The sequence below is a fragment of the Sceloporus undulatus genome, chromosome 7 (genome assembly GCF_019175285.1).
Source record: "Sceloporus undulatus isolate JIND9_A2432 ecotype Alabama chromosome 7, SceUnd_v1.1, whole genome shotgun sequence".
NCBI classification, from domain to species: domain Eukaryota; kingdom Metazoa; phylum Chordata; class Lepidosauria; order Squamata; family Phrynosomatidae; genus Sceloporus; species Sceloporus undulatus.
This window is the reverse complement of record NC_056528.1, coordinates 24,100,730-24,116,273: the sequence shown is the minus strand read 5'-3', so window position 1 is coordinate 24,116,273 and position 15,544 is coordinate 24,100,730. Positions and strand designations below refer to the sequence as shown.

At 43.1% G+C, this 15,544-nt stretch overlaps 1 protein-coding gene across 2 annotated transcripts in view; it reads right to left on the bottom strand.

The window, feature by feature from the left end:
- Positions 1 to 810: 810 nt before the first annotated feature.
- The window catches only part of ZBTB7A (zinc finger and BTB domain containing 7A), a 32,019-nt gene continuing 17,285 nt past the window's right edge, over positions 811 to 15,544 (bottom strand). For both annotated transcript variants that reach the window (XM_042479928.1, XM_042479929.1), the window contains 2 exons: positions 13,969 to 15,173; positions 811 to 13,312 (listed from right to left, as the gene is read on the bottom strand). In XM_042479928.1, coding sequence (XP_042335862.1) covers positions 12,844 to 13,312; positions 13,969 to 15,158 — 1,659 coding nt within the window. In that variant the 5' untranslated portion in view covers positions 15,159 to 15,173 and the 3' untranslated portion in view covers positions 811 to 12,843. The remainder of the gene's footprint in view (positions 13,313 to 13,968; positions 15,174 to 15,544) is intronic.

Genomic DNA, 15,544 nt, shown 5'->3' with positions numbered 1-15,544 from the left:
AATCCTCAAAAAAAAATTCCAATTTTGAAAAACCGTGTAATATTTGGAGTTTTCCCCCAAAGAAACCCACACAGAAATCTTCCCAAAAGCATAAAACCTTGCAAAAATACAATTCATTCTGACAAAACATCCTTGCTGTCCACCGGGTTTGGTTCCAGGACCCCTCTGGATAAGAAAATCCATGGATGGTCAAGTCCCATTAAATGCAATGCCATAGTAAAATGGTTTCCCTGATATAAAACTGCAAAATCAAGGTTGGTTGTTTGGAATTTATACTTTTAAAAAATATATGTTAAGCTGTGGATGCTTAAATCCATGGATAAGGAGAGCTGACTGTACTACCCCCCAAATACCATCATTTCTCCCTTTTTAGTCCCTCTCAAAAGGGCAACAGGAACTGATGGCACATCTGGCTGCCATTTTGAGAGGGATTGCAGGAGGAAAATGCTTTTTCATCTCTTGTTAACAGTTTTAGAGGAACTACAGTGGACATTTGGACTAGTTCTTATATGACCCCCCCCATGACTTCAGTTGTCCTCTCAAGTCCCTTCCAAAATGGCAATAGAAAGTGGTGTGACATCAGCTCCCGTTGCCATTTTGAGATGGACTGCAGAGAGAAACTCTTGTGTTATTTCTACCCTAAAGAAGCCAAGCGGTCACTGACCCGGATAATGTCTGCAGCCCCTTTCAGGGCAAGGCAAGTGGACACTGGCAAGAGAGCATCAGAGGGCAATTTCCATCCAGACAACCAAACATGGAAAGAAAACACAAAACCACAACCAAAGAAGTAAATGGAGACGAGGCTGAGAGTCGAGAGAAAAGAAATCTATTAGTGCAAAAAATTAACAGTTCTCTATTACAGTACAATATATGGAAAAGAAAAGAACATACAATTGATTTGATTTTAGTCAACAACCAATCCTGAACAATAGAAGGAAATCAAATGCAACTTTGCTTCTTTTTATTTATTTATTAATCTTTTATTCTTCTTTTTAAACAAACGCAAAATAATAATATATATCCTGGGCAAGAGAAAAGTGTTCCCCCCCCCCCACTCTTGCCCTTGAGCCTGAAGTTCGCGTTGGACCCCCACAACACGGGCGCCCCTAAAATAATAAAATCTAGAAGATTTCTTTTTTTTTTCTCTGCCATGAGAAAATCCCCAAAACCTCCCCTTAAAAATCTTCCCCAAAACCCAAACCCTGAATTAACTTCCTTCAAAGAAGCGGGATGATGGTGGCGGGGTTAAAAAGCGATCCAGAAGAGGAAAGAAGGGAGGAAGAGAAGAAGAAAAGCAAAGAGCAAGAGAAAAAAGCAATTTTGCAGATATGAAATTTCGACATCTCATGCAATGTATGAAATGAAACATAGATTAATTTCATAGGATCTATGTAGAAATTTCATATCTGCAAAATCATTCCATTGCCATCTTGGAAGAAGATGTTTTGTTTTGTTTTTTTCCCCTGGAGGGAACCAAGGCCTACAAGACCTTCCCAAAGTTATTTTGGGAAAAGGGAGCATTTAAGAATCAACACACATTTCTCCCAACAGAAAAGACAGTGCAGAACATAAAGAGGAAAACAAGGGTCTAACCAGACGCTTCGACCGTCCTTGCTTTCATCTCCGAACAAGATCTGAAGTTACGTTTTGCAAGAGCAAGCTCAAATCTTTTTTCTGTTTCAAACCTTTTCTTACCTCTCAAAGAAATGGCTAGTTTTGAAACAAGGAAACTTGCTCTGTTTAGCGATTGGAGAGGGAGAGAACTAAGGCAATGTGCTCCAACGCTGGAGTTTTTGGTATCTTTGGGGCTTCTTTGGGCAAAAAAGAAAGGGAGCCAAGAAATCCTATAGTGGAAAACGGCATAGGAAGAAGAACAAGCAGTGAGACTCGTTCAAAGTGAAGTCCTAGTTTGCAGGGTAGAGATACCCCTTCATACTCCGGGATTGTTGCCTCTTTCCCTAGTTTGAACTACGATATCCCACAAATCCTTGAGAAGACAAGAATGCAGACAAAAGTGTTTTTAGTAACACTGGCCATCATTTTCCAAGCAAGAGAGAGATGGGTGGTTGGTGGGAAGACCTGCGTAATTCAGTTAGAAGAAAAATAGGTTGTTTAGTCTGAGCTGTGAGTTGTCCATTGGATATACTCTGTATACCATCCATGAGTTTTATGAGACCTTCCCCATCCTCAATGCAAAGGCACCTTTTTAAATCAAATTATTTCTCAAGGAAGTTTAAAAGCAAGCAAATAAATAAATAAATACATAAAAGTGGAGAGCTTATCTCAAGCCACCATCCTACAAGACTCAACACACTTAAGAACCTCTCTGGAAACTGGGTTGTCTGGGCTTCTTGTATTAATGTTGTGATTACTCCTCAAAATGTCAAAGTCAACTGGTTCCAAACTGGGAAACAGACAGTCTGTGCTGCCATCAGAAAAGATTCAGGGGTGAAAACAAGTTGGAGAAAAGACACGAGGCACAGCGGATTTAAGGGGGAACATGGCTTCCTTCTTCCCGTCTTGCTCCGAAGGGCAGATCAGGAAGAACCTAATGGCTTGGTTTGGCGCTAAGATTTTGGAAACAATTATTTGCAAATTAAAAGGGCTGTTTTTCATGCCCCAGAGTTGAGAGAGGGAAGTAGAAGCTGGTCAACACCATGGTCAAGAAAGTCCCTTCCCTCTCTGGCAAACGGATAAGAAGAGGATGAAACAAGCGTGACCCATCTTTGGATCTGCAAACTGAGGCTGCAGAAGGTGTGTGAGAGAGTGTTAAAGACGACAAGCACCAAATGAGCTCCGTCGCTCTCACCCAATTGTTGGGCCTTCCTTCAGGATGAAGAGAGCAGAGCAATTTTTATGGAATATGACATTTTTCTTTTCGTTCAGGGGAAGGAGGTGAGATGCTTGGCCACTATTCGGGCAAAGGACACATCTGAAGAAGCTGGAGCTGAAGAAGCTAGATGAAGACACAGTTGTGGTTTATCAAAAAGGGGTGCCAGATGGGGAAACCTGCAATGTTTTGGAGGGTCAGACAAGTGGGGTCGGGTGGGACACCAGCTTGCTTAGGGTCAAAGAAAGGGGGCAAAATGGAAGTTGTCTGCCTACTCCACCGACGGAAGACTGTTGTACAAGAATGAGTTGTGTGGACATAGGAGGACGAACCCTCTTGCTAAGCTCTGTCTAGAGCTGACCCATGGAATCAATGAGCTTTACCAAAATGTGGAGTCCATGGGGCTACTCTAGTTGGGGCAGCCAATGGGACTGAGGTCCAATGGGTGCCATATTCCTGCCCTGGCCTCCTAAACCCATAGGGCAACCGGTCCCTTGGATAGGTTTTTAAGAGAGAGCGAGAGAGAGAGCAAGCGAGAGAGGAAGCATCTGGATATTTTCTCCTCTTGGCACCCATTGGGTTGGAAAGGATTTAGCACCAGAAGGAACTGCTTTTATGAAGTGCTTTTGCGGAGTTATCCAGACCTCATCAACATGTATCAAAAATTACGTCACAAAAGACCCGGAGCCAATCTTGGATGAAATCTGTGCTTCAGTTTGTGTTTTGTGTGTGTGTGACATTGTTGCCCAGAGATGCAAAAACATGAGCAACTAGAATCTGGTTCAAATCGATTTTGGACCATGTTGTTAATGTCAGTTGCTTCATACATTTCTAATCGTGTGTCTGCAATGCAAAAGCATACCAGTATTGGGTAGGATTCGCACGAAATCCCGCAAGTGTTCCTACCTTTTGTTTTTTCAAACAGTAGGGTGCCTCAACTGGCCTGACAAATGTGACAAATCCCTACGTATTTTTCCAAAGGAAATGGGTGATTTTGGATGTCACTCACCTGAGGAAAACTATTCAAAAATCCCATCAGATCAATACTTGTGGTTCTCTCCCTAAATAGCGCTTTGGATCCTGGCCTTCGCATTTTGTCCTTCTCATATCTCTCTCTCTCTCTCTCTCTCTCTTGTTTTCTCTCTCTCTCTTCAGTTCAGAATATCAAACTCTGGGAGTTTCGAAAACCAAACCAAACCAAATTTATGAAAGGAAAAAACAAAGACGCTATTAACATCAGATTATTACATATTCTTTTTTCTTTTAAAAAAGAGGGTCTTATATACAAGAATGAAAGAAGAATTGTATCATTCTATTTCTTTTAAATATATATATTTATTTATTTAAGCCCCTTCCCTGCAAAAAAAAGTGCATTTTATATATTTTTAATATATATATTCTGTACTCATCTCCCAACTTCTTTTTCTTTTTATCTAATAAAGAATTATCAAACATACTATTATCTATGGAATGTCTCATCTGTGCTTTCCTCATCGACATCTGACAACAGTAAATTAGCCATTTAAGGTTTGTTTGTTTAAAGAAGAATGAATTTTAGAGTGCTCTGGATAGATTATTCATTTTTATCGATAATAACAACAATAGGAATAATAATAATAATAATACAATGTAAGAAAAAAATGGCCCCCGTCTCATAAAAATTTCTCTTTTTTTATCTTCCTTCCATCTGACAATTTGGTTTCTGGTTGGGACAAGAGAGTTTCAAGACCCCTTTGCCAGAATAAAATTTAAACCTTTTTTTTTCCTTTTGTACACATATATTTTCATGTATTATAATATCTATATCTATACCTATATCTTAGAAAACAGCTTCAATATAGCATCTTAATTAATGTTCTCCATAGGATAAAGGGGTTACTTTCAATGGGTTACCAACCTAAGGACCTAATCTCACACGGACAACTAACAGAATGCTCTTTTAAAAATATATATAGATATATTCTTTTTTTCTTAAAAAAAAACAAACAATCCCAACAACAACAACATTGTAAGTGTTCCTCTTAACTTAAATAAAACGCTCGGTATTATGCTGAAAATATAAATAGATCTATAGAATTTTTTTCTTTTTTTTAAATAGCAAATAGGCTGATCGACTTGGAAAGGATAGAAGAAAGAGGGGGACCGAGAGCTGATCAGATAAAGCCGCAAGAGAATCGGATGGAAGAAGAGGAGTTTCCTTCCCGTTTCCCACAATGGTTGCTGTTAGTAACTGCGAACCACTTTTCGGGCGTTTGCAGACCGCAGCACAACTTTTCAGGATGATTTCTGTGAGTCCTGATAGAAAAAGGTAAAAATTTCGCCCAGTCTTTAGGCCTACGCATCAAGCGTGGAGAGTAGGGGGGCAAAAAATGAAGCCAATCGGCACTGTTTAGCAGAAGAAAGTCCCTTTGCGAACGGCAACCCCATCATCCCCCAAATTCCCTGAAGTCCCCATATGGGTTTCTTTTTTTCTGCCCACGCAAACAGTCTCCGGTACATCCTTGAAAGCTTTTTTCTTGTTTTTGTTTTTTAAAAAAATCACCATTATTTTATTTTTTAGAGAAAGTGCAACAGAATCTCCCCATCGAATCCAATGGGTCAGCATTAGTGCAAAGAAGGAAAATCCTTAGCGATTTCAAGATCCTTTTTCTTTTCTTTTGAAAAAAATGCTTAAGGCGTTTGTGTGTGTGTGTGTGTGTGTGTGTGGGGCATATGGTAAAAGGGGATGAAATGATCCTGTTGGAAAACCAGGTTGGCGCGAATACCCACACGGCCCTCTCCCTTTCTCTCTCCCATCTCCTACCAAGGCCATTAAGAGGTTTCCAAAAATGGTGCAACGCACCTGGCTCTTTGGGACAGAAAAGGGAGATGCCCGAAAGCCGGTGGCTTGAAATTCAATGGCCTCGGTAGATGATCCTGTGCATTTGAGGGGGAAAACAGAAGAAGAGAGATCCACTGAACGGAACGAGATAAAACTCTGCATCGAGAGAGTATTCTGCCAGCCACGTTCAGGGTATCAGATAAAGAAAACATGAGAACAACGTCACACCAAAAAAATCCCTGCCGTTTTTTGATTTGTTCTGTCTGGGATGGAAGTCCATCTCTCTTGTTGGATGGCTCCCCATAACTCCTCATTTGGGTGCAAACTTTTAAGAACGGGAGTCAAATATCCCACAAATTTTTTATCAGACATTACCACCCTTGAAGTTTATAATTTCCCATCTCACTTTCCACTTGGTGAGATCCAACCTGCCCACCTATCCCTCCCAGACCCCAGTTGTTTTACAACTCCGTCGCCTACTTCCCACAACTTCTCCACTTTACATTCACACAAAAACGATGGACTGAGCCTCAAAAGAGGCCAAGACCGAGGAGAAATGTCAAGGAGTTGTGTTATGGAGGAAGGGAGGAGGAACAACTACGGGGAGAGGGATGGGGACAGACATAACATTTTTGCCACGGGTTCAAAGGCAAAAACAGAGTTTGTGTGTCCTTCTAGGTCAGGGACTCGTCTAGGAGACAGGAAAACCACTCTCGCATTGCTTCCCTTCTTCCATTTGCTTAAAAAACCCTTTCCGCTCCTTAGTTTAAAATGTTCTGCGTGCATATTAGGCCCAAAGACTTTTGGTGGAAATTCTTGGTTTTATTATTACTGTTCCCCCATCAATGGAATCCACTCCATTATAATAATCTCTCCCCTAATCCAGCGGTCCATCAACATAACCCCCCCAAATGTTTTACAAATTCCCCCATATTGGTGGAAGTCAATGGCACAGCAGTGGCGGAATGAACAAGAGTCCCCCACCTTCCCCCCCAAAATATTTAGAAGACACCAACGTAGAAGACACACATACCCTGAAAAGTACAGGTTCAACCACTCGACTGAAATTACATTGAGGATCAGCTTTTCTGGATCAAGAAATAGTAAGAGTAATGATTTTTAACAACAACAAAAAAAAAGCCAATAAAGGAAACATTCTATTTTCTGTTGATGTCTTTTAGTAGTTGAGCCTCTTCTTTTTCTTCCTGAAATGTGGTAAAAATCAACAATTTCTTTGGCAACACTTTATCACAACCTGCATATTTCTTTTAAAAAGTAAAACAATAGTAGTTTTTAAACAAAAAGGAAACCAAACGCCTTATATATATACACAGTTATGTGATTTGAGGAAGGGAAACCCCCATGTTAAGAGAGTAATAACTCTTCATTTGTTGTTGCGGTTGTCATTGTTGCCACATGGACAAAGCGGGAATCATGGAGGTTAAGGCAGCATATAATCCCAAGATGAGGATCTCTCTCTCTACACAGAGAAGGGACACTGTTTTCTCTTTTTCTCGTTTCATTTTAGTGCAAACACATTGAAAGCTTGTGTTAAAGTGTTGCCGTCATGGATGCTCGAAGCTCCACCACAAGCATCACACCTCAGTTTTCTCACACAAAACCCTCCTCGCTCTCTATTCCTCAAAGGGAAAATGCCGTTACAAATAAGGTGCGCTATCTCTGCTCAGGAGGAAAACAACAACGGCAACAACAATGGAGAGATGCATGAAAAGAGGAAGAAAGGACAGATCAACACTACAACCTAGATGAGTTTTATACCAGTCATGGCTTCCTTGGAAGAATCCTGGATGTTGTGGTTTCACGAAGGTGTTGCGTTTCCCCCTTTTGCCATTCGCCAGAAGCATCTTTCCAGCACATCTGGATTCTCCTGATGAAGCCACCAGACTATCCAGGATTCTCCAAAAAAGAGGTCAGACTGGAGTGGTGTGTGTGTCTCTCTGTGTATAGAAATATTTCTAAACTTAGGTTGTGTTGGTATGCCCTAAACAGTACCCTGGGTCAGCCAGCAAGTTCTGCAGAGAGAGGGAAACGGATAAGAAATACGTGAAACTTGTAAGAAATATCTGATAAGGAAAATGCTTCTAAAACAGGAGATGGAGGATGAGTGAAGGGAGACTTCAGGCAGGAAGATGATTCAATAGGGGAGCCTTTAAAAAACCAAACAAAAAAGAAAAGCGCTAATGTGGATGAAAAACAAATAGCTTTCAAGACTGGACACATCATCTTTTGCAACTCCATCCCCTCCATTCCGCCACCTCTTTGCATTAATGTTCTCGTGAATCGAAAAGGAGGCAACACTAAGGACAGCTGTCCAAGAGCAGCGTATTTGGGGACGGGAAACAACTACGAGAAGGATGCAAGCGGGACATGAGATTCCTAGAAATCTCATGTCAACTGGTCACATCTTCCCAAACTTTTGCTCTGTGTTTGTGTGTGTGTCAAAAGAAGGGATTCGTTCTAGATTAAAAGGATGCTCTGGATTTCAGACATGGGGCCAAAGACCCAGGCAGGTATGGTTGGGTGGGATGGGTTTGGTTGTTAAAACTGAAATCCTGGACTTTGGAAGGGCAGGGAGGGGGTTAAAAAATTATGTCTTGTGCCATACAAATCTTGTTTCAAGTGGGCAGTCCAATAGTTTCTGGAAAAGGCTCTCAGGTGGCTTTGGATGGGAACACAGAGAGAGAGAAACAGAGAGAGAGGAGAGAAATACACACGAAACATGAATAATCATGGAAATGGAGGAGCCAAACGAACGGGAAGAGATACCACAACTTCTGATTACAATAAAGAATCTCATGTAACTATCTATTTACAAAGTTGCACGCTAGTTTTTGCATATGCAATCATTTTAAAGTCAGTGCTAAGCCGAGGATCTCCATGGAAGGAAGGGAAGGGAAGGGGGAGCGTGCGCCACGTCCGTCTAAGAGCCTGGGACCTCCTTCCGCCATCTTTGACTGAGTGAGACTAGATGAAAGCTTTTCTTTTTAAAAAAGAGTGACTTGGGATAGCAAGGCATGAGAATAGTGCCTCCACTGAATTCATCATGGATCTTATCGTTTTGAATTTGCATTGGAGCAGGTTTGCTAGAGATGTCGGTCTTTATCAGTCAATCTCCCAAGACTCAAATGGAGCTTTTAATGGAGCTGGAAGTATAGAAATTGGGACATTGCAGCCCCTTCCCATACTTCCAGCATGAGAGTTGGCCAGTCCACAAACCTTCCACTTATCCTTGCAAGCCCCAAGAAAAGCAAGGCAACTGTATGGAGACCTTTACAGAGGATGCTCAGCTGGGCATCATTTAACACCTTCATACAACCAGGTTTTGCATTCTTTTATCTTCCTCCCAAGTTCCAACTATCAGGAGAGTTAATGGTGAATTTTTCCTTGTTTCTGGCTACCCTGCAAAAAAGTGAAGAAGTATTTTTGGAGGAGCCCAAACAGTGTCTTGTCTTATGTTATGGACACCAGAGTTACATATGCGAGTTCACTGGGGAAACAGACTCCCACAGTGAGGTTTTCCAAATAATTCTGCCTTAATTATCCATAAAGGACATAACTGGGATGAGAGGCAGAAGCATGGTGGGAAGGATGAGAAATCCAAATAAAAGGAGAACAAGGCCAGCTGCAAGTGGAACCAAGCTATACTGAAAGCCTCTGGTTTTGGTTCGGAGGTTTCGCTGGTGGACCACTGCTCTGTTTCCCGCACTTGATAGTAAATTACTTTATTCGTTCACTCAGAGACAATGCTGAGTGAATGCAAACAGATCATATCCAATGCAAACATATGACATCCCTGCAAAAATCAGCCAGCCTCGCTCAGCAATCTGAAAAGAAAGCTTGTGGTAGAAGACAGCGGGAAACCCAAGCTACAAAAACTACAAGGAAGGAGGCACCAGGACTTAAAGGCTGTGACCGAGTATGATGGGAAAACCAATGAGAAAACACACAGGTCAGCACTGGCTATATAAGACATTTTTTTAAAAAAACAAAGAACAAAAAAGGGAAGGGGGGAAATAAACCATACACAAAATAAACCTCATGATTCCTGCTCAAAAATTCAAGCTTCCATTTTGTATATTTTATGGTTTTGTTTTCCCGAAGTGCAAATCACTTCTGAGGGTTGTTTGTTTTGTTTTGTTTTTAAATCTAAATTTTTCTGTGTCACAGAATCTAATTAACTTCGATCCTCCCGTTTTGTGTGTTTTTGTTTCAGAATTCATCTGCGAACAAACACAGTGGATTCCATTTAAGTGTCTCTTTCTCTCCGTTTCAAATATATAGAGATATACGTGCATATCTGTGGTTTTTTTTTTCTCTTACAAAAATAAATTCAATTTTAGGAATTATTTTAATAAAAACAATAAACAATAATAAATTTCTCTCTGTAGAAGATGGTTTCAACGTGTAAACATATTTGTTTCTTTCTTTTTAATATATATATATATATTTCTTTTAAATTAAGATAAAGTGATTTCAAAGTACCCGTTCCATTTCAAAGTGCTAAGACTTCTTTTGTTTGTTTCTAATCTTATTTTTTGTGTGTTTTTATTGCTTTTTTTCCTGTATTAAATAAAACATCTATCTCTTTCCCACCCAAACCCTTCACAAACGTCATTCACAAACACACACACGCACTGCACTCCCTGCGCAATTACATTCAACCAAATGGTTCACCTTTTCAAATCTTCAAATTAAAGGGGGGGGGAATGTATCTAAAAAGTGCTTGGGAAAGAAAGAAGATCAACTCTCTCTCTCTCTCATCATTTTAAAACTGTGTATTGTAAGATTCTGAAAATGGCTAAAAGGTGCCCTTGGTTTTTTAGCTTAGAGGGAGCAGTGCCTTCGGTCAGCCTGATCCTGCCGCTAGCCGTACCTAGGACTGCTACACTTCTACATCAGAGGCGTGGGAAGAGGGACGCCGGGAAAGATAGCGCAGGCCACAAAGCCCCTCCGTGGTCCAAAAAACCACCCCTTCTGTCTTGCAAATTGATCTACGCAAAAAATTCAACAAACCGAGGAGCAGAGAACAGGTCAGGGATTACTTGGACGGGGAGGGAAGACATGCTTTTGCCGCAATGATCAGCTTGTTTTGTGTTAGGTGAGCCAACGGCAGGCAAATGTGGCACCAAACGGGGGATTATGGGCAGTGGGGGGGGGGTTGAAATTAGAGATGAAGAGTGGGTTGTACTTCACCAGAAGGGAGAAAAGTGAACACGGAGACTATTTGGGTTCAAGGCATCTCTTTCCTGCTGCCCAAGCCAATCTCATTGCCACCGGCCTTTCCGTTTTCTCCTAATACTCTCCTGGTTCACCTCTCCAACGGAATATGTGCCCAGTCATAAATCCCCACACTTGTGGTATGTTCATGCCAGTGGCACCCATCCAAGGTGAAGTACAAATCTCTCAGCCTGAAGTGTTCAGGGATCCCAAACAGGGTCCACAAAGTTTTGTCCCAGAATCCTTTTAATTTCCTTGGGATGAATGTGTGAACCTAAGGTGAAGAGGCTCACCTCGAAAAGGTTTTGCTTTTCAGGAACAAATATTTAAAGTGTGCAAATGGAAAAGAGTTTGGACAGGGGGGAGGAGAGGCCAGGCGGCCGGAGTCCCTCCTAGCCAAAACTGCCCTTCCACATAGCCATACTGAGTGTTTGGAGCAAGTTCTCCAAATTATCAGCATGTTTTTACCTTTGGCTTTCTGGGAGGCCACTAATACTTAAGCATCTATGGCCACTTTTCACATCCCAGAATATCTATCAAGAGGTGAGAAAGCATCATGGAAACAGATCCAAATTACCTCAGACCAGGAACTAAATGGACTATCTAAAATCCATATGCCAAGAGACTGGGCTTTGCAACCCCACATTGCTCTGGGCAGCGTTCCTCTAGAGTAAACCTTGTGAGATGCATGTTTGCGGGATAAGGCCTGCAATATAATGCATTCGACCTGGAGAAAGGCAAGTGAGGGGACAAACTGAAAATTTGTTTTGGCCATGGCTTCTGTTAAATCCGCCTCATTCCACTAGTGGAACCGAACAGAGTTTAAAAATCCATGCACAAAAATCCCAGTGAGATACCAGGCTTATTAAAGGCCAGTTTCTATTTAAATTATTCCTTTTCCTGGATTTTAGATAGTCAAATCACCATCGTTTTGCGTGTGTATGTGTATGTGTGTGGTGGGGGGAGGAACTCTGACCCCCAGGCCTAAAATAGACCTGGAACAAAGCAAACAGTTCCCCGCAAATCCCTAGAGGGGATAATGGCACTTTTTAATGTACATTTTTAAAATAAATTCATTCTTTTGGTGAGGTCTGGGCACATGGCCTGGGGTCGCACCGGTTCGTTCCTGATTTACAGGAACAGGAGACCCAGCAAGCCCCAAACTCTGGGCCACAGCAAACAAGCCAGATCCTAGCCAATCTTTTCTAACATATATAGCAAAGTCTGTGGTTGAAAGGTTTATATACAGACACATTTAAATTTAAAATCAAAGAAAGGGAGAAACTTCCCTGTGGACACTGTTGGGAAATAAAACAAATATCTCAGGCTGATGGTGGGGAAGGAAGGAAGGAAGGAAGGAAGGAAGGAAGGAAGGAAGGACAGAAAGAAAGAAAGAAAGAAAGAAAGAAAGAAAGAAAGAAAGAAAGAAAGACTCTTTCCTAAGCTTCTGTAACTTTTAAAGCCAATTGACACACTGTCTGGTATTCCTTTGGAACAGTGTAGTTGCTTAAATAGATAAAATCTCCAGTATAATATTTACGTGTGTGTACGTGCGTGTGTATCTATATATATATACATTAACTAAAATTCTGGAAGCTTCATTTCATGTTCTATAGATATCTTTTTCCCAACCCGCCCAAACTTTGCTCACTTTCTGATCTTGTTTCAAAGAGGGAGGGGATGTTTAAAATTAATCCATGACTACAAGAAATTATTATGATCAACTGGTTAATATGGGGAAGATCACACAGATATATTATATAGACCTATAAGGCTAATTTTTTACTTTTCTTTTCCCCGCCCCACAAAAAAGGGTAAAAGGAAACCATGTGTGTGTGTGTGTGTGCATTTTCTCTCTCTCTCTCTTTCTCTCTCAAAAAGAACTGGAGGAAAGTTATAACTAGATTTTGTGACACCTTTTTCTGTTGTTGTTGTTTTGCTTTGACTTTTTGGTTTAGGCGAGTTCTTGCGTGTTACCCTCAGACGAACCCCCCGCTACATTCAAACTTCCTGACACCGTGTCGGCGTGAGAGTTATCCTCAAAGTGCTGTTCTAGGCTGTCCTGCGGCAAGATGGCATCCCGCAACTCTTCTGCCTCCTCCCCGCCGTCACCATCACCCACGAAGCTCCCGTCGTCAGGATTCGAGGCCTGGGCAGGCGTGATGGCCGCATCTCTCACCCGGGGTTTCCGTCCCCTCCGGGAAGGGATCCCATTGCAACCATCTTTTTTAAGGTGCCGGTGCAAGTGGTCGGAGCGGACAAAAGTCTTGAAACAGCTCTCACACTGGTAGGGGCGCAGGCCGGTATGGACACGCATGTGGTTCTTCAGGTCGTAGTTGTGAGCAAAAGCCGCCCCACACTGCTGGCAAAGGTATGGCTTCTCACCGGTATGTTTCCTCATGTGGACCTTCAGCTTGTCCTGCCTATGGGGAAAATGAGGAAAAGCAAGATCAGTGGAAGGTCCCTGTTTGTTTAGCTATCCAAGTAGCTTCCAGGAACAATCTGAAGTGCTGATTATGGCCTTAAGAGGAGGGTAATGGTGGCAAGTCCCTTCTGAAGAAATCTTGCCAAGAAGGCCCTTAGATAGGCTCATCTTAGGCACAAGGCAACAACAACAAGAATAAAAGTATAGAAACACATAGGTAACAGCAAGAACTAAACTAAAACACTGTACTGTAACCAGATGCCTTTAAACTATGAGTAACTGCATTCCCATCTTCTGCTGATTTATGTTTGCCATCGCTGTATTGACATTAGGTGATGGAAAAGGTTGGGCACAGGGGTGTCTATGTAGGTAGCAGCTTACGATAATCAGAACAGAGTTATTGAAAAAGGGGGCTGGCAGTGGGACAAGTAGACGCTCCTGTATCTTCACTCTGGGAGAGGAAAGAACCAGGGAAGACAGAACAATATTTTAAGGGATGTCATACTGAGGATGGAGCAAGCGTGTTTTCTGCTACTCAAGAGACTAGGACATGGAACAATGGATTCAAGCTACAGGAAAGGGATTCTTAAGAGACTGCCATTCTCTGCTCAGGGTTCAAGGTGTTCCCTGATCTCACCCGCTGCCTGCCCTTACCTCGTAAACCGAACTTTGCAAATGTTACATTCATAGGGTTTCTCGCCCGTGTGGGTCCGGATGTGGCGGGGCAACTTCCCGGCCCCCTGGATCACCTTGTCACAGATAGGGCACTTCTGGAATGCTTTCGCTCGGATTTTCTTCTCCACCTTTTGAGACCAGGAGGGATATTCCCTGCCCTCTTGGGAAGTGCTAAAATATTTCAAGTAATAATCCATGACCCCGTCGTCGTCCTTGCGGTCGTCCTCCGTCTGCTGCCGCCCCACGGAATTCATCATCTGCTGCAGGAGGGCGCTGGCAGCCAGGCCATCCACTTCCCGGGCAGCATCCGCCTCCTCGCCCTCCCCGGCCCCGGGGACGAAGGCAGGGGAATTCCCCACCTCCTGCTGGTCCAGCTGAACCGCTGGCGGCACCTCGTCCTCTCCCGTCACACGCCCACCATACTGTCCATTCTGGGAGGGTGGGAATAAGGGTCCATGGGCGGCCTCGTCCTCTTCCCGGTCCAACCACATGCCATGGTTGCTGTCGGGGTCGCATTCGTTCAGCTTTGGTCTGTCGTTGAGGGTGGCAGCCTGCGGGTAGAAGTCCATGCCATTGCATTCCGGTTCATCCTCGGCCCCTTCTTGCCCCCGGAGGCCGAGCCTCTGAAGGTCTCGCAAGTCTTGGTTGGTCCACGGAAAAGTGCCCTGTTGGCCGTTGATGGGGTTGCTTTGGAAGAACTCCAGGTACTCTTTTGCTCGGAGGTGGTTCCTTTGATCAATTTGATCTACTGTGTCCATCTGGTCATTTTTGGCCAGAATCTTCCTCTCGAGGAGATCCGTGCAAACGTCCCTGACCGCCTGGATCTCTAGCAGCGTGGCGGCATTGAGGATCTCACTGACGTTTGAAGTGCTGACAGTAAGGGTGGCGGTGTAGGCGAACTCCAGCAGCGCCGACAGGGCTTCGGCAGTCACAAAATCGATCTCATACACATTCTGCTGGTCAACCACCAGACCCGAGGTGAAGAGCTTCTTGAAGTATTCGCTGCAGGCCGCCAAGACTGACCGGTGGGTGGGGAACTCCTGCCCATCCACCAGGATCACCACGTCGCAAAGCAGCCCATGGTTCCGCTGCTCGTTCAGGCTGCTCAGGATATCACTGCTGTGGTCCGGAAAAGGGATCCCGATTGGGCCATCCACACCGCCCTCCATGCCGAAACCAGAGGGCTGGAGGAGAGAGAAGGGAGAATGAAAATGAATGGTCAGATCATAACACAATCATTATTATTATTAGTAGTAATCAGTAGCCAAAAGGCACAAGATCCTCTCTGATCTTGGAAGCTAAACAGGGTCAGCCTTGGCTAGGGCTTGGATGGGAGACGATCAGAGAATATCAGATGCTGGAGGCTCTATTTCAAAGGCAGTAACTGGTAAAAACTCTTCTGAGGATTCTTTTCCTAAGAAAACCCTGTGAAATTCATGGGCTAAGTCAACAGGTGACTTGAACAGACACACAAACACATACGCATACAAACAACTATTACTACTTATATACAGCAGGGGTGGACAACTGTGGAAAGCTGCACTACAAACCCCCA